We start from the raw sequence: 27,096 nt of genomic DNA on the forward strand, positions 1-27,096 counted from the left end.
ATTTTCTCTGAACATAACAGAATGAAGCTGGAAATCAATAATGGAGAGGAAAAGGGAAAATTCACAAATATATGGAGATTAATCAACACACTTTTAAATAATCTGTGGGTCAAAGAGGAAAGTGAAGAGATCTTGGTAAGTATCTTGAGATGAACGCAAATGAGAACACAACACACAAAAACATATGGGACACCACAAAGGCAGTGCTGAGAGGGAAATTTATAGCCTTCAATGCATATATTAAAAAAGATGAAAGAGCTAAAATTGAAGATCTAACTGCACACATGCAGGAACTAGAAAAAGCATAGCAAACTAATCCTAAACCAAGCTAAAGGAAACAAATAGCAAAGATCACAGGAGAAATAAATGAAGAAGGAACAACAACAAAAAACAATAGAGGGAAGCGGACTTGGCCCAGTGGTTAGGGCATCCGTCTACCACATGGAAGGTCCTTGGTTCAAAGCCCGGGACTCCTTGACCCGTGTGGAGCTGGCCCATGCACAGTGCTGATGCGCGCAAGGAGTGCCATGCCATGTAGGGGTGTCCCTGCGTAGGGGAGCCCCAAGCGCAAGGAGTGCGCCTGGTAAGGAGAGCCGCCCAGCGTGAAAGAAAGTGCAGCCTGCCCAAGAATGGTGCCACACTCACGGAAAGCTGACGCAGCAAGATGATGCAACAAAAAGAAATACAGATTCCCATGTTGCTGACGACAGCAGAAGCGGACAAAGAAAGAACACGCAGCATACAGACACAGAGAACAGACAACTGGGGGAGGGGGGAAAGGGAGAGAAATAAATAAATATTTATATATATATATATATATATATATATATATATTCCAAATTATAAAACAATAGAGATAAGCAACAAAATAAAAATTGGTTCTTTGAGATCAACAAAATCAACAAATGCTTAGCTAGACTGACAAAGGAAAAAGAGAACAGATGCAAAAGAATAAATCAGAAACGAGAATGAGGGACATTACTAGTAACCCTGCAAAAATAAGAACAATCATAAGAGGATACTATGAACAACTGTATGCCAATAAACTAGACAAGATAGGTGAGATGAACAAATTCCTAAAATCACATGAACAACCTAAACTGACCTTAGAAGAAACAGAAGATCACAACAAACCAATCACAAGTGAAGAGATTCAAACAGTCATCAAAAACCTCCCAAAGATGAAAAGCCTGGGACCAGATGGCCTCACAGGTAAATTCTACCAATCATTCAAAGATGAACTAATACCAATCTTGCTCAAGCTCTTCCAAAAAAGTGAACAGGAAAGAATGCTACCAAACTCATTTTATGAAGTCAATATCACTCTAGTACCAAAACCAGATAAAAATACTATGAAAAATAAAAATTACATACCAATATCTCAAATATAGATACAAAAATCCTAAACAAAATACATGCAAATTGAATCCAAAAGAACATTAAAATAATTACACACCACAATCAAGTGGGTTTTATCCCAGGTATGCAAAGGTTCAACACAAGAAAATCAGTTAGCTTAATAAACCACATTAATAAATTGAAGAAAAATCACATGATCCTCTCAACTGATGCAAAAATGGCAAATGACAAAATACAACACCGTTTCTTGATATAAAAATACTCCAAAAGGTAGAAATAGAAGGGAACCGTATCAATTTGGTAAAGTGCATACATGAAAAACCTACAGCTAGCATAGTAATCAATGGTGAAAGACTGAAAGCTTACCAGCTGAGATCAGGAACAAGACAAGGAGGCCCACTGTCACCACTATCATTCAATATTGTGCTAGAAGCACTCTAGAGCAACTAGGCTAGATAGAGAACTAAAAGGCACCCAAATAGGAAATGAAGAAGCAAAACTTTCACTATTCAGTGATAATGTGATCCTATATATAGAAAATCCTGATAAATGCACAACAAACCTACTAGAACTAATAGATGATCAGCAAAGTGGTGTGATACAAGATTAATTCAAAAAAATCAATAGCATTTCTATACACTATTGATACTCAATCTGAGAAAGAAATCAGAAAAAAAATGACATTTATAATAGCAACTAAAAGAATCAAATATTTAGGAACAAACTTAACAAGGACATAAACAACCCATGTTCAGAAAACCACATAACATTGCTAAAGGAAACTGAAGAAGACTTAAATAAATGGAAAGACATTCCATGTTCATGCATTGGAGGACTAAATATCGTTAAGCTGTCAATTGATTCAAACTGATATACAGATTCAATGCAATCTCAGTAAAAATCCCAACAGCCTTTTTTTTTTTTTGCAGAAATGGAAACACAATTATCAAATTAATCTGGAAGGGTAAGGGGCCCAAATAGCCTAAAATGCCTTAAAAAAGAACAAAGGTGGAGGGCTCTCACTTCCTGACTTTAAAGCATATTACTTAGCTATAGTGGTAAAAACAGCAGGGTACTGGCATAAAGAGAGAGATATTGACCAATGGAACTGGACTGAGATCTCAGAAATAGGTCCTCACATCTAGTCAAGTTATTTTTGACAAGGCAGTCAAGCCCTCCCAGCTGGGCCAGAAATCTATTTGACAAATAGTATTGAGAGAACCTGAATAGCCATATCCAAAAGAAAGAAAGAGGACCCTATCTCACACTTTATACAAAAATGAACTCAAATCGATCAAGGACCTAAACATAAAAGCAACAACCATAAAACTCCTTGAAGAAAAGTTACTAAAACATCTTCAAGACCTTGTGGTAGGCAGTAGTTTCTTAAACCTTACACCTGAAGTATGAGCAATGAAAGAAAAAATAGATAAATAGGACTCTTCAAAACTAAACACTTTTGCACATCAAAGGACTTTGTCAAAAGGGTAAAAAGGTAGCCTTATCAATGGGAAAAAGTTGTCAATCACATATCCAAAAAGGGTTTAATATCCGTGATATATAAAGAGATCATACAACTCAACAATAAAAAGACAAACTACCCAACTGAAAAAGGGGCAAACAACTTGAAAAGATAATTGTCCAAACAAGAAATACAAATGGCAAAAAACACATGAAAAAATGTTCAACATCATTACCGATTAGGGAAATTCAAATAAAAGTACAATGAGCTATCTTTCATACCTATTAGAAAGACCATTACTAAAATGTTAGAAAACTGTAAGTGTTGGAGAGGATGTGGAGAGATAGGAATGCTTATTCACTTTTGGTGGTAATGTAGAATGGTACAACCACTGTGGAGAACTCTTTGGCAGTTCCTAAGGAAGTTGAATAGACACTTGCCATGTGATTTGGCAATACCATTACTAGGTATATACCCAGAAGAACTGAGAGTAGTGACATGAACAGACATCTGCACTGAAATGCATTTGAAGGCCTGCAAAGAAAAGTAACAGAGCTTATGGGAATGAAAGACACAAAGAATGAGATTAAAAATACAGTAGAACGAACAGACATCTGCACACCGATGTTCACAGCAGCAGTTATTCAAGATTGCCAAAAGTTGGAAACAATCCAGGTGTCCATTAACTTATGAATGGATAAACAAGGTGTGGTGTATTCACAAGATAGAATATTATGAAGCAGTAAGAAGAAATGAAGTCATGAAGCATATGACAACACGGATGAAAATGGAGAACGTTATGTTGAGTGAAGCAAGTCAGACACAAAAGAACAAATACCATACAATTGCTCTATTATGAACTAAATAAATTGTGTAAACTCATGGAGTTAATAATTAGAATATAGGTCACCAGAAAATGGAAGGAAGTTAGAGAATGGAAAGCTGAGGGTTAATCTGTGCAAACTGGTAAAAAGGTTGTTTGTAAATCTTTGTTAATTAGTAGAAATGATGAAAGCACATCATGTTATTTGTAACTAGCAGAGCTATTATATGTGTGACAATGGTTGAAAAGGGAAGTTTAAAGTCATGTGTATTACTAGAAGGAAAGCTAAAAACATGGGACTGTGTAAGGTAATAAAACCTCATGTAAAACACGAATATGGGAGATAGTGCATTTATACGACTATTTTTATGAAATATACACACAAATATACTAGAGAGGAGGAAAAAGAATAGCAGCTATGTACAGCAGGGGAAACAGATTGAGTGGTGATGGGTTTTGTTGCTTTTTTGTTTATTATTATTTGAATAATGAAAGTGCTGTAAGAATGACTGAAGTGATGAATGCACAAATATGTGATTACACTGAATACCATTGATTGTTTACTTTGAATGGATTTATGCTTTATTAATATGTATCAATAAAATTGATTTGTTAAAAAATACATTATAGGCACCTAAGAGCAGGTTTGAATAGCTTGAAGATAGAATTAGTGATTTCAAAGAAAGAACATCTGAACTAGCATTTCTTTTTGATTCTTGATTTTGCATCTCTCTGCTGTCATTATCCATCTGGTCTTTCATGTTTATCTTTTCCATGAGAATGCTTAAAATATTAATCATAGTCATTTTAAATGTTCTGTCTGATAATTACAATATCTGTGTCATATATAAGCCTGGTTGTAGTGCTGCTTTGTCTCTGCAAACTATTATTTCTTGCCTTTTGACATGTTTTGTATTTCGTTGTTGCCGTTGAAAGCTGAATATATTGTATAGGGCAGTAGATACTAAGGTAAGTAGGGCTTCGATGGGAGGATTTCTGTTAATCTGACCAGGATTTAGGCTGTGTTTGGTACTTGATGAATCTATGGATACCAGAGGTGTTAAAATCTTCAAATTCCTCTATTGACCTTGTTTTTGTCTCCTATCTTGGCCTTAGCTCCTCCCATTGTCTGCTCCTCAGAGAAAAGAGACAAGTTTGTCTCTTGCAGCTCTCCCAACCACAATCCTGTTATTTTAACCAGTCTTTTTTAAAATTTTATTTGTCTTTATTTATTTTTTTAATATTACATTAAAAAAATATTAGATTCCCATATACCCCCCACCCCCTTCACCCCACTCCTCCCCCCATAGCAACAATCTCCTCCATCATCATGAGACATTCATGGCATTTGGTGAATACATCTCTGAGCACCGCTGCACCTCACGGTCAGTGGTCCATATCATAGCCCACACTCTCCCATGTTCCATGCAGTGGGCCATGGGAGGACATATAATGTCTGGTAACTATCCCTGCAGCACCACCCAGGACAACTCCAAGTCCCGAAAACACCTCCACATCTCATCTCTTCCTCCCATTGCCCACACCCAGCAGCCACCATGGCCACTTTCTCCACACCAATGCCACATTTTCTTCGAATACTAATCACAGTAGTTCATGAATAGAATATCAGTAAGTCCACTCTCATCCATATTCTATTCCTCCATCCTGTGGACTGTGGAATGGTTGTGTCCACTCCACTTCTATATTCAGAGGGGCCTTAGATTCCACATGGATACTAGATGCAATCCTCCTACTTTCAGTTGTAGGCACTCTTGGCTCCATGGTGTAGTGGTTGACCTTCCTCAACTCCATGTTAGCTAAGTGGGGTAAGTCCAACAAACCAGAGTGTAGGAGCTGAAGTCTGTTGAGGCTCAGGGCCTGGTTATCATATGATCAGTCCAGAGATTCAGATCCCCTGGGTATATATTAAACCCCAGCACCAACTACAGTTCTGGTAAAAGTAACAGGAGAGGCTTGTGAAAAAAGATCACATCTGAACCCAGCTCCATCACACAGAAACACAAACTCCAAAGAAGGGCCAACTGACATGGCACTGAACTCCATCTGCCATGACCATAGAACATGTGGGTCTCTGTAGCCCTCAAAGGAACCAATACCTGGGGTTGTATCTACTTTATCGGTCTCTGAGACTCTGCTCAGGTGTGCATAAGGGCAATCCCTCTGATAACCTCCCGGCTCTTCTTGGAGACTAATAGCCATATAAACTCATTTGTACTTTCCATTTCCCTCTTGATCCAGGTCAAAAAGCATTTTTAACTCCTGGTATTATATGTAGACTGAGATATTTGGCTGGTCCGAGTTCACCCTTTTATTCAAGGTCATTTTCTAGTTACATCATCAGCTGGTACTTAGTAGTAATCCCTCGGCACCAGGGAGGCTCATCCCTGGAAGTCATGTCCCACACTGGGGGGAAGGCAACGCATTTACATGCTGAGTTTGGCTTCAAGACTGGCCACATTTGAGCAACACGGAGGCTTTTAGGAGGTAACTCTTAGGCACCCTGCAGCTCTAGGCCTTGTTCTTATTTCAGGTGTGCAGGCTCACAAGCATAATTGTTAGTGTCAAGGGCTCATTGTTGGACCTTCATTCTTTTTTGGTCATTGCCATTGCACTTGGGGGATTGCGCTAGGGACTGTGATAGAGCTCCCCTGGCTAGGAACTCAGCATTCCCTCAGTCATTGTTTTTAATTGTATCCACTATAAAAATATCCAAACATTTTTATGTACCCTGGATATATACCCTGGAGAACTCCCTGCCAACCATGTGTCCCCTGTCAATAACATCCCACACCAGTATTCCTCCCCTGCCATTGTTGAACCTCTCTGTGATCCAAAACTTCCTGAAAAGTGAAGCCCAATATATTGCCAGGTTCCCTTAATAGTAAAATGGAATATAGCGATGAGTTTAAAGGTTAGATATAGAATACATATTAATTTGAAAAAATTACGGTAAAAATAAATTGGGGTATCAAAAAATTTTAAAATGCAAAAGCTTTGTTTTTGATGTTTTGCCTTCCATCACTGCAATAAGAGTTGCTCTGTATGCAGATTGGCAAGGCAACTACTTCCATCTTTTCCTCAGTGTCTACGTCCTATCTTTTTCTTTTCTTTTTTCTAATTATTAAGCTTATCTTCACAAGAGTTTTAGATCACAGTAATTCATATCTTATTAGCTGGTATTACAATGTGGGGAAATGGGATATTCTCTAAGCTTCTGATTACAGCTCAATCTTTGGAGAGCACAGTGGGCCTGTGTCTTAGGGTATGATCTTCACAATTGTTTCTGTCTCTCCGGCAGAGGCATAGCTTTTATCCTTTCCCACCTAATTCTTCCCCTGACTGCAGCATTCCTAGTATATGTCTTTGAAACCTCCCACCCCCTGCCCTGCATATTTAGGCTTTCCTTTCTTTTTCCTTATATGATACAGGGAGACTGGGATAAGGCAGGAGCAAGGAAGAGTTCCCTTCTTCTAGATGAGATGGGATTCCACTATTGCTCTCTAGCCATGCTCTTCTTCAAATTAAGGCTTTTTGTTCTGTAAGGGAGCTGAGCCTAGGAAAATTATTTTCCCTCTGCCAGGGCCAGAGGGATATGGGATATGGGAGAGGTTCTCTGGATCCATCTTAATCTTCCCTGTCAGTTGGTTGGGGTTCCTGGAGGAAAAGCCTATGCAAGTGCAGGTTCCATGCACTTCTTGGTCTCATGGTAACCCACACTTGGCTTCCAGTATTTTGTCAAAATTCCTAGCTCAATATTCTTAACAGCTTCTGGTATCCCATGGTATCAGCTCCAGGTAAGCAAATCTAGGGTTCTGTATCTCCCTAGAGGCAACTGTCTCTCATGATTTCAGAATAGTAGTTTGCCTTTAGACTCTATTTCTCTAATGAGTCCAAAAAGTCATTAATTTTCAGTTCTTGTAGCATTTTCTTATTTTAAGGGCAAGAATACCAACTTTTAATCTCTTCACAAGTTCAAGATGAAACCAAAAGTCATACCATTCTATTTTTAACATATTCCAACCAAGTTCCTCTGCACACACACACACACAGGCCAAATGAAACTACTCTAGTCAAGATCGCTAATAAACTCTGTGTTGTCAAATCCACTGGTCACTTCTAAGTCTTCATCTTTGACCTCTCCCAGCAGCATTTGACAAAACTGTCCACTCCTTCCTTCCTGAAATATTTTTTTCCTCTTTGCTTCTGAGACACAACACTCATCTGCTTTTCATTCTACTGCCTTAGCTATTTACTCACAGACTGCTTTTATTAGATCTTCCTCCTCCTCTGCTAAATGTTGACTTTATCATGGTGTTTATCCTATTGTTGAATTATACTACTCCATAAATGACCTTATTTCATTTCATTACTTTAAATACCACCTATATGCTGGTGAATACCAAATTTGTATTATTAGATCAGACTTCTAGACTCATAAATCTACTTTAGTAGCTCACAAATTTCTAAACAGAACTTTTGTTTTGGGACTCAAGTGATATTTTCTATCAGAGTCATCAGAGGAGTTTGTTCAAAAGGCAGATTCCAGAGCCCCACCTCCAAAGACTATGATTCAGTAGTGATTGTGATACGTAATCTGTTTACCATACTTTAAGAAGTATTATTCTAGAGGAATACTTATGAGTCTTGATATTAATTGCTAACCTAGTGTCACAATTCCAACTTTTTCTATTTCTTACAACCTCTAGGATAATCTCAGAAAGAAATAACTAGACATCCTCTCAACTGCATGGAAAGTATTTTCAGACCACATAGAAAATATCTGGTTCCACATATCTCTTACCGAAATGATCTTCATGTTGTTGCCAAGCACAATTCAGAGACTTGGACGCTGTATGGTGCCAATGGATGGCTAATGGAAATAAATTTTTGAAGTTGGGCTGTTGAAGGACCCCGTATGTGACTCTTCCCTTCAGAAGGCCCTGGAGTCTGCTTTGTAGGTGGGACACCCTACAGCACCACATCCTAGAAAATTTGGCAATAAGAGGGAGTTAGTAACAATATAAAACAACTTTATGATTCTCTAAGAATAATCAGTACAGGTATAACCATGAAAAAATATTAGATTTAGTTATTTCATTGTGGTAGTTTCGGACTGCATGTACTCCAGGAAGTCATATTATTGAAGCTGGTCCATTCTTATGGGTGTTAAGTTGGTCCACCTATTATGGGTGGGGCCTTCTGATGCTTCATTGGGGTATGGCCCAGGGTAGATCTTAATCCTCTTGCTGAAGTCCTTTTTAATAAGGATGAATACAGAGAGAGTGAGAGAAGGTCATGGAGGCAGGAAGCTGGGAGCAGTGAAGCCCAGAGTGTGGAAATATGACTGGAGGTTAAAATTCTTCACTGAGACCTGTGGCAATTGCTGCCATGCATCACATTAACTTTACAAATCCTGGAACTGTGAACTTGCAGCTTGTATCTGCCTATGGACTTTGGGCCTGTGTGCCCTCTCCTTATGCTATTGTGGCAGGAACTGTTAACATTACAAAGGAAAATGGATACTGGCCCCTTGGGCTAATGACACTCATAGTCATAACCTACAAAAGAATTTGTGGGAAATATTTCTTGGAATTGCCCCTACTTATGAATGGTTGGGAAATATAAATAAGACAGGATAGTATTTGACCCTTAATCAAACATATCATTTTAAAGCCTGTGTTAGAGATCCATTTATTTTCATAACTGGCAAGATAACTATTAAGAATGACTCATTGTTTTATGAAAATGGTGCCTTGTATACATGTCTATCAGAAAGTGTGTTGCAGGATGGAGAAACAATAGTGATGGCCAGAAGAAGAAAACGCATCTGGATACCTGTGAGAATGACGTGGATTTGGCAGTCATCTCCTGAAAGTCAGTTATTGCTACATATGGCATAAGAATTCTTGAAACAGACTAGACACTTTATTGGACTGATTATTATAAGCATTTTTGGACTGATCGGAATCATTACAGCTGCTGCTACTGCTGTGGTAGCTTTACATGAAAGTACAAACACAACAATATGTACATAATTGGCATAAAAATGCTAGTGATTTGTGGCATAGTCAAGAGCATATAGAAGAGCGGTTAAATAATTGAGTTAATGATTTGGAATCAGCTGTGTTACATATTGGAGATCAATTGCATAATTTAAATTTGTTAAGGGGGTTGAAGTGTGATTGGAATGAAAGTAATTTCTGTATAACTCTGCTTGCATATAATTCATCAGATATAATATGGAAAAAATTAAGAATCATTTATTAGGCCATATAAGTAGTATCTCTCTGGAAATAACTGAATTACAAAGGAAAATATTAGAGATGTCTCATAATCAAATTCATGTAGCCAATGATAAGGATATTTTCTCAGATATGATTTCACGTATTACAAAATTTAACCCAGTTAATTGGTAGAATCACAGCATTTCCTGTCAGCTTTAGGAATAGGGCTAATTATATTTGTTCTGTTGCTCATGATTTATACCTGTGCCGGACAGTGCTTTTGAAGAAAATTACAAAGCATAACAGCCATGGGACCTGTGAATAATCTGGTGCTAGCAAAAGCACTTCAATAACTTCTCCAAGTTAAAGACCTTGACTGTTAGTCAATGACGGGTAAGACTCTCAAGAGGAGGGCAACCTAAGACAGGCACAGTCACCTCGACTAAAACAAAAAGGGGGAAATGTTGGAAACTGAGGCATAGTGGTCTTGCAAAGAGAGACATGCTGTTTCCATGGCTATGCTTGCAACCTAAGGAATTTGGTATTTAAGAGTTCTGGGCAAACAGGATGAAGCTGTTAAAGGCTGAAAGAAAACATGAGCAGATACACTTTGTAGTTAGATAGAACACTTAGACTTTGTACCTTGAGATAAGATTTTTTGAATTCCTTAGATCATGAGTAATGCTAATAGTTAACTGCATGCTTGTTCTCACATAGACTGGGGTATATAGAGTGCCCCTTGTAAACGATAAAGTTGTCTGATGAGCTTTTACTCACAGAACCCCCTGATCCCAGCTCTCTCTCTTTCTTTTTGTTTCAATCTCCATTCTCTCTGTTTCATTCCCGATACCCTTCAGGTCCAAATCTCCAACACCAGAGGAGAGATGAGAGGCCAGAGAATGCTGCTGTATGACAAAGGAGTCCAGGATCACTAGTGGCCAGTCTTCAGGAAGAAAGCATCTCCTGATGGTGCCTCGATTTGGACATTTTTCTCAGCCTCAAAACTATGAGCTTGTAGGCTGGTGGATTCCCACTGTCAAAGCCAATGTATTTTATGGTACCTCCTTTGAACAGCTTAGCAAATGAAAACAGTCATCTACTGAGCATCACACAAAGGAAATTCTGAATAGCATAAGTGGTCTATAACCATTAATTCCATTTTCTCACCAACCACTCCTATTTTATGCCTTGTAATCTTGCGTCTGTCCACTACCTAACTGAAGGAGTTCTTTAAAAAGTCACTGATTTTTACCTTCCAACTAAACATGATGATCACTTTTCAGGTCACATCCTTCTGGGCCTCTCTGCTTGTGAAACTATTGATCATCTCCACCCCGACTCCTTGAAACTTTCTTCTCTGCTCATTGCATATGACTGTGAGCAAGTTACTTAAATTCTCAGTGACTCCATATCCTCCTTCATAAAATAAGGTTAATAATACCACCTATCTCATGGGGTTAGTTTGAGGACTAATATACTTAGGACTATGTCTGGCCCATAGTTAAGTCCTAAATAAGTGTTAACTGCTATTAGAATAGTTATTATTGTGATGATTCCTGTTAGGGATAAATTATGACTGTTGGGAAAAGTGCCCTGATAAACCTGCTTGGAGTTGGTGAGCTCCTGAGTGGCATGATTTCAGAAAAATTAATGAAAAAAACTTCTGTTGCATAAGACTTCAGGAAGAATTAGTATGTCCTGTGTGAAGTGAGGGGGAAAGCCAAGCAATCACAGAGATGCTATGTGGTGATTGATGTGAACATTTTCGATGACTTCCCAAATATGCAGTAAAGTCCCTAAACCCAGAAAATGTTTGTTTTGTGTGGATGTGTGTGGATGTATGTATGGGTGCATGTTTGTGGAGTGCAAGATGAGAAGGGACTGAATTTCATGCTGTTATGAGATGAAAACAATCACATGCACAAAGGCCATAGCTAGAGACATAATAAAATTTGATAATGACTTGGGGAGGGTTATGCAATAACAGACTATGAAATTGAGAGCAAAAGTCAAATTTATTGAGATTCTGTGGTTGGTGGAGGGAGGAAGAGGAGAGCATAGAGGCCTCTGCTGGTATCTGATTACATCTATTTTCTTCACTATTTCCCAATGTCCTACTTATAACTATTGTCTAAGGCAGGGCTGGGAACCTAGGGCTGGTATCTGTTCCAGTATGGCCTATAAATTAAGATTGGATTTTATATTTTTAAAGGTTTGTACACAAAAACAAAGACAGCATGCTGCCAAAATCTTATGTGGTCTGCATAACTAAAATATTTGTTATCTGGCCCTTCACAGAAGTATTTGTCAACCCCTGGTCTAAAACAAGCACAACTTGGAGATATTGTGGATTTGGTTCCAAAACAACACAATAAAGTGAATATCTTTATTCACAAATCTTCAATTTGTAAAAATATAAAATGTAACATTTTGAACTGCATTAAAATGAGGTATGTCTGTACTCAATTTTTAATCAAATACTCCTCTCCTCATACATTGAGTGACCTAAAAAATTCAGTCTTAAGGAAGTATAGTCTTGCATTTCTTCATTCTGTCACCCAACAAATGTTACTGAGCATCTATGCAGTAGGTATCATCTTAAGTATTGCAAATACAAAGAAATAAGTCAGCAATCACAGTCAAGTACTCAAGAATATTACAATTTATTAGGGAATAAAGACAAACATAGTGTGAAAACTAGTACTTCTTGTGTAAATTTGAGCACAGAGTACAGTTGAAAAAGTACAAAGGAGAAAGTGGTTAACTGGGCCTGCGAAAATTGGGAAAGACTATATGTGATTAGTGTTCTTTAAAGTAGTATTTCATTACTTGGCACTTATTTGCAAAAATAAAACTTGCTCATTATATAAACAAAAAAAAAAGGAAAGAAAAATAATCTCAACACCCCAGAAATACATAAGTAATAGTGAAAATCTTCTTCCCTGACGAGTTCCAATTCCAATTCTTCTAGGGAAATCTCATCACCAGTTTGGAGGAACAACATCAGATCATACGCAATGGAAATCTCCACAGTTGCCATATTCACATATGAAAACACATATTTATTTAGTATTCAAACCCTAAAGAAGAATTAGAAACAAAAGAAAATCTCTCCTCCTCCATTTTCCTTAGTCTCACTAGTCAGTTTACCACTTTTAATTTTTAAAAATCAATCCAAGAAATTTACATACCAAAGTATATATTTGCAGTTCATATAAATGGATTCATATAATAGCATCAATAACACGTAAAGGAATTCTAGAAATCAACAGGAAAAGCAAATAATATGTGAGTAAACAATATAAGAAAACATTTCTATGATAAAAAAACACATATGGTCAATAAATTTATGAAAAGATGTTTAATATCATCAGTAATCATGGAAATTTAAATCTAGCCTCAGTGACATCATTTTATACACATCTGGCTGATGACAATTTTAAAATTTGATAATAACAAGTATAGATGTTTTGCACATCTTTCATTAAATTCATTCCTAAGAATTTGATTTTTGATGCTATCATAAACCACATTTAAACATTTTCAATTTTGATTGTTTGTTACTAGTGTATTCAAATACAATTGATTTTCTTATATTGACCTTGAATACCATGACCTTACTCAAAGCTCCTATTAGGTCTAGGAACTTTTTTGTAGATGTCTTAGGATTTTTTTATATAAAGGATCATTTCATCTATGAATAAAGACAGTTTTACAACTTAATTCCCAAATTTTATACTTTTAATTCTGTTTCTTGCCTTATTGTACTCATTAGACCTGAAGTACAATACTATATAGGAGGAGCGATTGATCCTGGACACCTTTGCTTTGTTCCTGATCTTAGGGGAAGACATTCAGTATTTCACAATTAAGTAAGATGTTAGCCATGGGTTTTTTGTTTTTTGATTGTTGTTGCTAATGGCCTTTCTCAGGTTCCTAGTTTTCTGAGTTTTATTAGGAACAAATGCTGAATTTAACAAATACACTTTCTTCATTTATTGCGATTGTCTTTTTTTTTTCTTAATTCTAATAATGTAGTTTACCGTACTGATTTTTTTTAATGTTAAAATAACCTTGCATTTCTGGGATAAACGCCATTTGATCACAGTATATTATCTTTCTATACACTGCTGGATTCAATATGCTGAAATTTTGTTAAGGAATTTGCAACCAGATACATAAGGAATACAGGTATTTTTTTATGATGCCTTTATCAGGTTTATGCTAAGTTAGGAGGTGTTCCTGTATCTCTCTATTCTTTGAAAAAGCTTATACTAGATTGGTATTTTTGAATGTAACACTTAAAAAAATAAAGAAGGACAAAAATAAAGTAAAATAAAATAAAAAACATTTTGTGACCAAAAAAATGAACAAAAAAAACCAACAAAGTGATTCAGGAGGTCAATTCAAAGTTTACGCTTATGCTCGTCTCATCAGGATTTCATTGACTGCATAGTAAATATTGCCTCAAATAGCAAGGCTCCTGAGGGCTACAGAGACATCCAGAAACTATAGGCAGGGCTGACAGTTCAGGAGTTTGGTACCCTGTCAGTGGCTCCCACTTTGGAATTTATGCTCCCTAGTGAAAAGTTGGACTCAGTTGTGGTTTTCCTACACAGGACCCTTCTGCCCCTTCTTTTTGAATGTTGAGTTAGTTGATAGGTTTATGTCCAAGAGGCTTATATCTTTGGGTTTTCCATGTGCCAATCAGGACCTGAATCTCAACGAAGCTGCAACACCTACCCTACATTTCACTGGACTCACCCAGGAAATCTAACAAGGAAATGATGATGGACAATGGCCATCCCAAGGAACAGAGAGAGTCTGCAACTGCAAGCAAGATAGTCCTATCCATCTGTTCCATGGGATATAAGCCCCCTCTCAATTAAAGGTAGAGTGGGCATCACCATCCCAGAATCCTCAGGAATGGGGAATGAACAATGGACTAGAGTAAACGTACTGTCATTCTACTATAGACTTATATTTACTCTAGCATTGGAAAAATTTTTATCATTGATGTAGAGGCAGGGGCCACCAGAGGTTCTGAGGGGAGGGAGAGGGGAAAAATAGGTGTAATATGGGAAAATTTTCGGGACACTGGAATTGTCCTGAATGACATTGCAATTACTGATACAGGCCACTATATATCTTGTCATAACTTACAAAATGGTGCAGAAGAGAGTTTAAAATATAATGTAAACTATAATCCACACTTAGTGGCAATGCTCCAGTACATGTTTATCAATTTGAAGAAATGGACCACACAAATGAAGAACATTGTTAATGTGGGAAACTGTGAGTGGGGTAGGGAGTGGGGCATATGAGAATCCCCTACATTGTGTTTATGCACCATTTATGTAATCTAAGTATCTTAAAAATAAAAAATAAATACAATGGCTTAAAGTTGACTACAGTATCAACTTGTAACTTTTATGTTTTATGGTACATAGTGATGTTTTTTTAAAAATTTTTATCGTTTTTTCTTCTAAGATACATAGATCACTAAAAATGCTACATTAAAAACTATAAGAGGTTCCCATATACCTCACATCCCACTTCCCCACTCCTCCCGCATCAACAACCTCTTTCATCATTGTGGCACATTGTTCACACCTAGTGAACACACTTTGGAGCACTGCTGCACTTCATGGATTACAGTTTACATTGTAGTTTACACTCTCCCCCAGTACATTCAGTGGGTTATGGCAGGATATATAATGTCTACATCTGTCTCTGCAATATCATTTAGGACAACTTCAAGTCCCCAAAATGACCCCACATCACATCTCTTCTTCCTTCTCCCTGCCCTCAGCAACTACCATGGTCACTTTCTCCAGATCAATTGCATCCATCAACCATGTGGGATCTAAGCCCCCTCTCAATACAGAGGTGGAGAAGGTCCATAGGATGGAGGAATAAAATATGGATTAGAGTGGACTTACTGGTATTCTGCTATAGAATTATTGTGACTAGTACTGGAAGAAATTATAGTGATGTTTTTAATACTGTTTTTTATGCTTTTTTATCCTTTTTTTTAACATTTAGTGCATTTTATTCTTAAAAGATAGAGATTACTAAGTTAAAAACCACACCAGCCATTCCTTCCTTTCTTTCAAACCACTCTGCACACTACAGGAGGAGTAAATTAAAATAGATTTGTCAGTATGTCTTTCCCCTTGAAAGTCTCCCCAGAACCTTCAGGGTTAAGTCCAATCTCCTTAGAATGTTATATAGTACCTTCCATTACCTGGTCCCAAGCTACCTCTCATTCCTGCTACTTCCCTCCTTGTACTTTACTGCTTATATTTCCCCAAACGTACCATGCTGTTTCCTGATTCTAAGAAACTCATGTTCATGATCTTCATTTCCTCAAACTGGAAGCCCTCACCACACTGCCTTTTATTCAGCTTTCAAGATCTAGCAGATATAAAATGTTATTAATAGGGGAACAGGGGAAAGGGGGGAGGATGTTTGATATATGGGTATTCCCTATATTCTGTACATGACTTTTCTATAACCTAACACTTCTTTGATGACAAGATGAAAAAAGACGCTGGGGGAATAAATGGAAGAAAATGTCACTATACATACAAGACATCAGATCTTACAGTGATGAAATACATGTCAGAAAAAATTTTTAAAAACATTTTCATTATTTTTTGTTTTCCCAATTTTAAAAAACATTTTGTATTTTATTTTAAAAACTATTATTTTCATTTCATTTTCTTATTAATTGTATTTGGCTATTTCATTGGCTTCATTTTTGAAGAGGTTTGGATCACAGAAAGTTTACAAGTATGACAGGGGAGGATCATTTGTGTGGGGTGTCAGTGATGGAGGATACTTGGGAGGAGGTTTACCTAGACATATATATATAAGGCATATAAATGTGTTCAAATGTTCATGGGGTATTGTCATGGTAGATGGAGATCAACAAAATAACCAAAAGAATATCCAATTCCCATCCTGGGGAGATCTGCCATATTCTCTAATGGAACAGCAAGAATCCCGAGTACAGGGGAAATGACTAGTGAGGGAGGATGGTCCACTGATGGGCCATTAATATTGATGACTATACTTATGAACCTTTACTTTTGAAATTGAAACTTAGCCTAGTATTATAGGGTGCCTAAAAGTTACCTCCTGACAACCTCCTTGTTGCTCAAATGTGGCCTCTCTCTAAAGCAAACTGAGCATATAAATGCATTACCTTCCCCCTGGCATGGGAAATGACTTCCAGGGATGAGCCTCTCTGGCACCAAGGGATTGCTAACAAGCACCAATTAGCAATGCAACTGGGAAAGAACCTTGACCAAAAGGGGGAAAAGGTAAAGACATATGAGTTTATATGTCTAAGAGACATCAAAATGAGTCAGGAGGTCATTCCAGAGGTTATGCTTATGCACGTCTCATCAGGATCTCATTGACTGCCAAAGTAAATACTACCTCAAATAGTGGGGCTCGTGAAGGCTCTGGAGATATCCAGACAGTATAGTCAGGGCTGATAGCCTAGGAGTTTGTTGCCTTGCCAGAGGGCCCTACTTTGGAATATATGCTCCCCCATGTGATAATGTTGGATTCAGTTGTGGTTTCCCTAAACATAGCTCTTCTGACCCTTCTATTTGAACCTATAATCTGTACTAGGGTTGACAGGTGTACATCCACGAGACTAAAATCTTTGGGCTGTCCATGTACCAGCTGGGCTCTGAATCTCAATGGAGTTGCAACACCTCCTCTCCAGCGCATTGGACTCAGTCAGGACAACTAAGAAGATGATAAAGGACAACAACCATCCCAAGGAACTGAGAGTCTAAAACGGCAAGAAAGAGAATTCCATCCATTTGCATAATGGAATGGAAGCACCCTCTCAATTAGAGGTGGAGTGCACATCAACATCCCAGAATCCTCAGGATCAGGAAATGAACTACAGACTAAAGTAGACTTAATGGTATTCTACGAAAGATTTATTGTGATTCTAGCAATGGAAAAAATTGTATCATTGATGTCAACGCAGTGGCCACTGGAGGTTCTGAGGGCAGGGAGAGGGAAAAACATGTGTAATTATATGGGGTCATTTTTGGGACTTGGGAATTGTCCTGAATGACATTACAATGACCGATACAGGACATTACATATCTTGCCATAACCTACAAAATTGTGCAGGTGACAGTGTAAACTACAATGTAAACTATAATCCATGCTTAGTGGTAATGCTCCAAAATGTTTTCATCAATTGTAACAATGTACCATACTAACGAACAGTGTTGTTAATGTGGGAAAATGTGGGAGGTGTAGGGAGTGGGGCATATGGGAATTCCCAATATTTTTACGTAGCATTTATGTAATCTAAATATCTTTTCTTAAAAAAAAAATAAATAAATAAACCTGGAAAAAAAAAAAGATCCAGCCTGGATATCCTCTCATCTAAGGAGTCTTCCTTAAACTCTTAAATCCTCAGAATGAAACTGTAGCTTTCATTATTCTCTCATAATACCCTGTTTATATCTTTCTTCCTAATATATTATGTTGGAATGATATATTTATAAGTTTTTAGCCCTTAATAATACTGTATGCTCCTTAATAAGAATAACTATGTCCTATTAATTTTTGTACCCTAACATCTAGCACAGTTCTTAGTATTTAGCAGAACTCCACAAATGTTCATGGGAACTGGATTGCATTATTCTTTTTCCAGCTTCATATCTTCTTCAAATCTGATGTTTGCTCTAAATCTTCATCTACATAAATAATAAAAATACTAGGTGAAGTCAAATGTAGATTTTGCATCAAAAACCTACCTTTTGCCTAACTCTTTGAATATGGTAGCTTAATTAATTAATACATAATTGTACTAAATACATAACTCATATTTATCTGTCTTGTCCAGAGAGGTGTCATAAAAGACTTGCTGAAATTCTACTCATTCATCCTTCCATTTAATATATATACTATATATACACTATATATACTATGCAGTATTTCCATGAACTAGCTTTAAATAACTTTTTTAAAACTATAGTATTTATTTATTTTTAATTGATTTATTTATTTCTCTCCCCTTCCCCGCCCCACCCCGGTTGTCTGTTCTCTGTGTCTATTTGCTGCATCTTCTTTATCCGCTTCTGTTTTTCAGTAGCACGGGAATCTGTGTCTCTTTTTGTTGCATCATCTTGTTGTGTCAGCTCTCTGTGTGTGCAACACCATTCCTAGGCAGGCTACACTTTCTTTTGTGCTGGGTGGCTCTCCTTATAGGGTGCACTCCTTGCGCGTGGGGCTCCCCTACGCGGGGGACACCCCTGCGTGGCATGGCACTCCTTGTGTGCATCAGCACTGCATGTGGGCCAGCTCCACACGGGTCAAGGAGGCCTGGGGTTTGAACTGCAGACCTCCCATGTGGTAGGGGGACGCCCTAACCACTGGGCCAAGTCCACTGCCTAAATAACTTTGTTGGAAGTAAAAATAAGGTTTGTGTAGAATGATTTTGTTGATAGCTTTGTCATTTTCTAAGTACTCAATTACTTGAAAATCTGTCCTAGAAGCGAACCCAGGAGATATTTATCTCACTGGTTAGTAGATTAAAGATTCACCCTTCTTCTCCTACATTAGAATTGATAACATATTTATTTAAATCTAGGATTAAAGCATCTCTGCTCTTCTCCTTAATTTCTTTGATTTCTAAGAGTAGTTTAAAAAGATCACTAAGTTATAATTCAGCCATGCCAATATACATGTACTTTTTCTTTCTGTGAGCATAAACTATTATTCTTGTTTATGCATACCTATATTTCTATAAACCTGAGGTAATTCTGGATCTTATCCTTCCAAATACTAATCCTTTAGGCACATCCTTGTTTTTGCACCCTTCTCTTCCATCTCTTATAGATTATCCTTAAAGAAATAAAGGAACTATGAGATCATTGTAAAACCTTCTATGCAGCTCGATGGCTTCCCTCTTTTCTCCTTTAATAGAACAATGTGCTGTTTCATAGTCAAAATTATGTTTTTGAAAGCTTCCCAACCTTTAGAGACTAAATCCATTTTAAGGTAATTTTTTTAAGGTCCAACAAGTATCAATCACAATAACAGAAACTTCTGGAGAACAGCCATAGCTAGGAATTCTAGTCATAGTAGGCAATTACATATTAGGTCAGTCTGAATCTTTTCATGGTTATTACTAAGAAAGAAGCATTACCTCCTGAAAGGCTTAAAGCCAAGAGTCCATTTAGCTCCTATCAATTTTTCCTTCCAAATGTTTCTCAGTTTTGTCCTTCTCTTTCCATTCCTATTGATGCCTTCATCACCTCATACCTGGACTACTGCCACAGACTAGATGGTCTCCTCGCCTCCAAACCATCCATATTCCAATCCATTTTCCATAGTATTGCCAGATTAATCATCTTAAAACTCTTTCATCATGTCACTCTCCTGCCTGAGACCTAGTTCAAATGTCACCTTCTTGTAAAATCTTCCTGACCCTCTTCAGGGGTAGCTGCCTATTCAGTGTCTTCATAATTTTCTGTACATACTCTTTGCTTAAAAAAATTATTTTGAAATACTTTCAAGCTTATAGGACAGTTAAAAAAATAATACAAACGCTCATACAGAGGAGTACAGCATATCCTTATTCCCCAGATACTCAGTACTCAGATACACCAATTTTTAATATTTTGCCACATTTGCTATCATCTATCTATCTATCTATCTATCTATCTATCTATCTATCTATCTATCTATCTATCATCTACCCCATCCTCTATCAATCTATCCATCTGTCTTTCTGCATGTCTTTTATTTATCAATTCATTTTCTGAACACTTGAGTGTAGGTTGTGTACAACATGCTTCCTGAACATTGCCATATACATTTCCTAAGAACAAGGATATTCACATATATAACGACCTTAAGTGCAGTTATCCATTTCAAGAACTTTTGCATTGATATAAAGTTTACAGTCTATATTCAATTTCTTTGTAAGTCCCAAAAATGTCACTTTGGGCTTTTTCTCCTCCATTATTAGATCTTGTACAGGATCACGTATTACATTTACTCATCATTGCTTTAGTTGTGTGTTTGTGTTTTTTTTAATTGTGGGAACATAGATACAGCACAAACTTTCACATCTCAACCTCTTCCAAACATACCATTCAGGGGGACTACTTCATATTTACACTCTTGAAGTATCTGCATCTTCTTCCATTACTAAAACTTTCTCATCTCTCCAAAGAGAACTTTATACAAGTTTTCCACTATCATACCATTCCCCTTACCCCCCACCCCTGGTAACCTGTACTCTGTCTCTATGAGCTTGCAAAGTCTCTGATATTTTTTGTCATTACCATTTAATATTCTAAATCTTTATCACTCTTATTTTCTTAGATACCAACCTAACTTTAATGGCATGCACAAGTCCTATACCCCTCCTTTCCCCCACCTTTATATAGTTCTTGTCACATTTTTATGCATTTGCCTTTTAGAACTGTAAGAAGTAAAAAGTGGAGTTACAAACCAAAAATACAATAAAACTGGCAATTATATTTTATCGCGGTTGTTATCCTTACTAAAGATCTTTATTTCTTCATGAGGATTTGATCTATTGTCTGTTGTCCTTTACTTTCAACCATAATAACTCTCTTTAACATCTCTTGAGAAGCCAGTCTAGTAATAAACTCCTTCTGGGAGTTTATCTGGGAATGTCTTAATCCCTACCTCATTTTTGAAAGACAGCTTTGCCAGATATAGAATTCTTGGTTGGTGCATTTTTGCTTTCAGCACTTTAAATATGCCATCCCAATGCCTTCTTGCCTCCACAGTTTCCAATAACAAATCAACATTTAATCATATTGAGACTCTCTTGTTATCAAAGTTTGCTACGCTCTTGCCACTTTCAGAATTCTCTCTTTATGTTTGGCACTTGACAGTTTGAATATAATATGCCATGGTATCAATCTATTTGTTTTTTTTCCGGTTTGGAGTTTGTTAAGCATCCTGAATGTGTATATCCATGTTTTTCATTAAATTTGGGAAGTTTACAGCCATTATCTTTTTGAATATTCTCTCTGTTCCTTCCTTCCTTTCTTCTTCTTCTGTGACTCCCACAGTGCATATTTTGGTATGCTTGATGGTGTCTCACAGATTCTTCAGGTTCTGTTCACCTTTTTAATTTAATTTTATTATTTCTACCCCCACTTGTTATTTGGGCTTACTGTCTGCTCTCTGTGACCACAGCCTGTACTCAGGGCTGTATGCAAGGATGTATATGCTTTCCAGGAAGAGTATGTGGGGCCAGACTGACTTCAAGGTTAGCAACTATACTCTTGGACTCTTGGCTGGACAACAAGCTAGCATTCTTAATACAGACAAGGCAGCGTCTTTTCTTGGGACTATACTTGCCAGGTATATATTTTCTACTTGGGCACAATGGTCTCTTTCAGGGTCACACCCTGGTGCCACTAGAATAATTGTTTCAAGAACAGGCTTTTGGGGAGAAAAGTATTACATTACAACAAGAATTGCTACCTGTCTATAGGAAGGATGGTCATGGGCACTGATAAAACCAGGAGAGTAACCATCAGAGACCACTCAAGGATGCCCTACAAATATGGAGAGATAAGACTGTGGTCAGGAGAAAGAGAAGACATTGTAGGAAAGTTATAATGAGTGCTAACCATGAGAGGTGAGACAGAGCTATAACAGAGAAACAAATGGCAAATTCATTTCTAAGAATGTCAAGTGAGAGATGGGCCAATGTTAGTCAGATTTAATGTTTCACATTGCCCTGCGAATAACCACATAAGTGCCAGGACTCCCTTCTATATGGTGTTAAGTACATGCTGAAGGAAAGGTATGAATGATTACAGGAGACAACCACTGTTCTAGTCAAGGAGAAGCCATGGTTCTGACCATGGTATTGTCCATACTACTTCACCCTGAAATGGCCACTTCAATCTGGTCCTCTGCTTCAACTTTCTATCAATTGTTCAAAGGTCATCTCAAAGCCTCTTCATTCAAAGAAGGCTTCCTCAATTCACCAGGACTATACAAATCTATTTTTCCTGATGGTCCATGGCACATACATGCTTGAACCACACATGCTGGTACTGTTTTCATTTGAGTTGTCCTCCTAATTGACTAAAGTGTGCAAGCTTTGATTCTCTAGTTATGATGTAAATTCCATGAGGTCACAGCCAATCCAAAGTTCCACCTATATTTATTTTAGACAAATATTTCGCGTGATATTTTTTTTTTCAAAAAAATTAAGTTCTTTATAACCCCCACAGTGCCAAACATATCCTAAGGACTTGATACATTTTACATGGATGAAATAAATCAAGATCCAATAATCACCGGTCACAGAATCAGAAATGCCTGGGAAATGGCCAGAACTGAAAATTCTAGTCAGAGTAGATAATCCAATAATGGGTCAACTTCAATTTCTTCATGGTTACTTACCACAAAGAAATATCTTCTGAAAGGATGCAAACTAACTGCTAGTGCATTTTGAATCTGAACAGGATGACAGTTACTTCTGAGCAGAATGCATCAGAAATTGGAATGAGAAACAAATTTTCTCTATATTTTATGAAATATAGGAATCAGACTAAGAAATTAAAAGCCCAGATGTCTAAGTTTTTGCTTAAGTTTAAAAAAGTAAAACAAATGAAACAAAAATAGAACTTTGAAATAGCTGAGTAAAGAGTTCAGCAAAACCACTCCTAAAAAGTTTTCCAAAACAATCATTTCAGGACTCTGGAAATTAACCTAAAGCACACAACAAATTAAAAAGCATTTATTAACCAGAAACTACTTAACTTTAAGTAAGAATAGTGGGTATCTATGGTGTTTGTCTTAGGCTGCTTCTATTCTACCACCACCTCCGGCTCTGCGACATGGTGGTTCTAAATGGGCAGGTGAGGCCATGAAGAATGATAGGTCCACTGATGGAAGAAGCTGCCATGAATTGGAACAAAGCACACACACACCCAGGCCCACTGACATTGTCAAAAACAATAGCAATCTCAGTTGCAAAAAATCAAGGAAAGCCAATATCACAGCTACTCCAAGGTCTCAATACTGGTTTTGGAAAGCAACAGACAAAGAGAAAAGCAGGAAATTTAGCAGAGATCTCTAAGGAATGAGACAGCCAAAGCAAGCCTTGAAGAGTTTTCACATATCCCTGGGGTTCTGCAAGTCCACATACATATGCAAGGCTACACACCCACACAGGAAAAGTCTAACTGGGTCCCAGATAGAATGTGAAGCCTTGTTCACACAGAAAATAAAAGACAAGACAGATTTATAAAGAGCCTGAACTTTAAATATGTTCCCCAACCCATACACAGATTCATTGGCAAAGGGAATAAAGCTTACTGGCCCCAAATTTTGTATCACAACCTCTGTCCAATCATTAGGTAACCACTAAGATATTCTGACACAGAGGTAATATTAACAAAATGTCCAGTTTTCATTAAAAAATATGAGGCATGGAAAGAAACAGTAATGTGCAATCCATTACTTTAGTTTGCCAAAAGGCTGCCAATTCAAAGTACCATAAATGGGTTGGTTTTTATGAAGGCGATTTATCTGGAGTAAAAACTTACAGTTCCAAGGCTGTGAAAAGTCAAAATCAGGGCACCATAAGACACCTCTCACCAAAGTCAGCTACCATGTGGGGAAGCAAGATAACCATCAATCTCTGCAATGGTCTCTGATTTTTTGCAGCTGTAGGCAAAACTGGCATAGGGCTTGTCACCTCTTGAGCTGTTCCATGGGCCCAGTTACACAAAAACCCAGTTCAAGGTCAGCAGTGAGAAAGCTGCAGGGTGATTGATTGGTGAACACAGCTGCCTAACAAGCTCCACAGGGGCGTGCAAGGGAACTCTATTTTTTCTTAATATTTGGCTGACTCCTTGCTTGAGGGCTTGTCTGTTTTTTTGTTTTGTTTTGTTTTGTTTCCCTGACTTTCCTTCCACTTTATCCCTCCACCCTTTTTTTTTCTATTAAGTGCTGTTGACTTGTTTCTTGTTTGCTGTGCTTCCTTGTCCTTGATTTCCTCTTTTATGTGTGTACTGATTTTGGCTACCAATGCATCTCTTTTTCTTCCTACATCTTTCAATCTTCCACCTTCTGCTGTTGCTCTTACATTTCACCTCTCTTTCTCAGCTCCCAATTTTTCTGGATTTTTATTTCTAACAATTCAAGTCTGTTTTCTATCTTTTATTAACTCTTTATGCTATTGTACTTTCTAGTATCGCTCCCTCTGTCCTAATCATGCTGGCCTTTTAATTCTATACTATATTCTTCTCCATATTCAGTTTCCCATCTCACCGTAGGTACTGCACTTTTTTATTCCTATACCTCTACACTGTTTACAAGTTTAATATTCATTCTACCAGGTTTTATATGGTTCTTCTGCTAACATTTACTATCAATACTACTATTATGCTTTCTATACCTTACCTCTATAGCTTTTTCTGGCCCTAATCTTTTTCCTTAAAGGGAACTAAGACAACAACAAGGAAATAGAATAAGAAAAACAAAATGTCAAAGAAAAACCTTAACACACACACAAAAACAGCAGCAAAATAAAACCTGAGGCTAGACAGAGAAGCTAGTCAACTGAACAAACCCATCAAGATAAAATGTTGACCAGATAGCAACAAAAAATGACAAACCATACCAAGAATCAGGAAGACATGGCCCAATCCTATGAAGAAGCTAAAAACCAGGAAGAAAAGCAGAACATCGAACAACTAATCAAAGCTCTAAAACAAATATCATGGACCAGCTTAATGAAGTGAAGGAAGAGATTAGGGATATTAAGAAAACACTTGAAGAGCTTACTGAAGAAATGGTAAACATATCCAAAAAGATAACAGATATGATGGTGATGACTGGCACAATCCAAGAAATCAAAAATACACTCTCAGCAAATTACAGCAGATTCAAAGAGGCAGAGGAAAGAATTGATGATGTGGAAGACAGTATATCTGAAATCAAACAAACAGTAGAGTTGATAAATAAAAAGTTAGAAAAAATCCAGCAGGGACTTAGGGATTTGAATGACAATACAAAATGCACAAATGTATGCATTACAGGCATCCCAGAAGGAGAAGAGGAGGGAAAGGGGAGAGAAGGGGTATTGGAGGAAATAATGGCTGAAAACTTTCCAAACCTACTATGGGAGATGGATGTACATGTCTGGAAAGTGCAACACACCCAAACTGTATAAATCCCAAAAGCCCTAACACAAGACATACACTTGTCAAATTATCCAAAGTTCAAGACAAAGAGAAAACACTGAAGTCAGCAAGAGAAAAGAGAACCATCACATACAAGGAAGCTCAATAAGAATAAGTGCTTATTTCTCAACTGAAACTATGGAGGCAAGTAGGCAGTGGTATAAGATAGTCAAGGTACTAAAAGAAAAAAATTTCCAGTTAAGAATATTCTATCCAGCAAAACTGGTATTCAGAAATGATGGACAGGTCACAACAGTCACAGAAAAACAGAAACTAACAGAGTATGCTAACAAGAAACCTGCCCTTCAAGAAATACTAAAGGGAGTTCTTTAAGAAGAATGAAAAAAACAGGAGAGACAGAGTTGGAAGAGAGTGAAAGAAAAAAAGACAAATAGAGAAATAAAAATATTTGACATACACAAATCCAAAGAAATTATAGCTACTGTAAGTAATTCCTTAGGAATAATAACACTGAATGTCAATGGATTAAACTTACCTGTCAAGAGACACAGACTGGAAGAATGGATAAGGAAATATGACCCATCTACATGCTGTCTACAAGAAACACATCTTAGACCCAGGGTTTCAAGTAGGTTGAAAGTGAATGGCTGGAAAACAATCTTATAAACAAACAGTAACCAAAAAAGGGCAGGAGTAGCTATACTAATATCAGACAGAATAGAATTTAAATGCAAAACTATTGTAAGAGGCAAAGATGACACTATATATTAGTAAAAGAGGCAATCTTTCAAGAAGAAAGAACAATCATAAACATATATGCACATAATGAGGACACCTCAAAATATGTGAGGCAAACACTGGAAAAACTAAGTGGAGAAATAGATGCCTCTACAATTATAGCAGGGAACTTTAATACACAATTATTCCAATTAGAAAGAACATCTCAACTGAGAATCAAGAAAGAAACAAAGACTTTGAATAATATATTACAGGATCTGGACCTAATAG

General features: G+C 37.2%; 1 protein-coding gene across 3 annotated transcripts in view; it reads right to left on the bottom strand.

Annotated features, from left to right (window-relative positions):
• The window catches only part of TMLHE (trimethyllysine hydroxylase, epsilon), a 211,189-nt gene that overhangs the window by 151,951 nt on the left and 32,142 nt on the right, over nt 1-27,096 (bottom strand). For 2 of the 3 annotated variants that reach the window (XM_071213271.1, XM_004459296.4), the window contains exon 2: nt 8,467-8,648. The exons of the other annotated variant lie outside the window; for it this stretch is intronic. In XM_071213271.1, the coding sequence (XP_071069372.1) occupies nt 8,467-8,647 (181 nt within the window). In that variant the 5' untranslated portion in view covers nt 8,648. The remainder of the gene's footprint in view (nt 1-8,466; nt 8,649-27,096) is intronic. 3 annotated transcript variants of the gene reach the window in all.

The sequence above is a fragment of the Dasypus novemcinctus genome, chromosome X, assembly GCF_030445035.2.
Source record: "Dasypus novemcinctus isolate mDasNov1 chromosome X, mDasNov1.1.hap2, whole genome shotgun sequence".
NCBI lineage: Eukaryota > Metazoa > Chordata > Mammalia > Cingulata > Dasypodidae > Dasypus > Dasypus novemcinctus.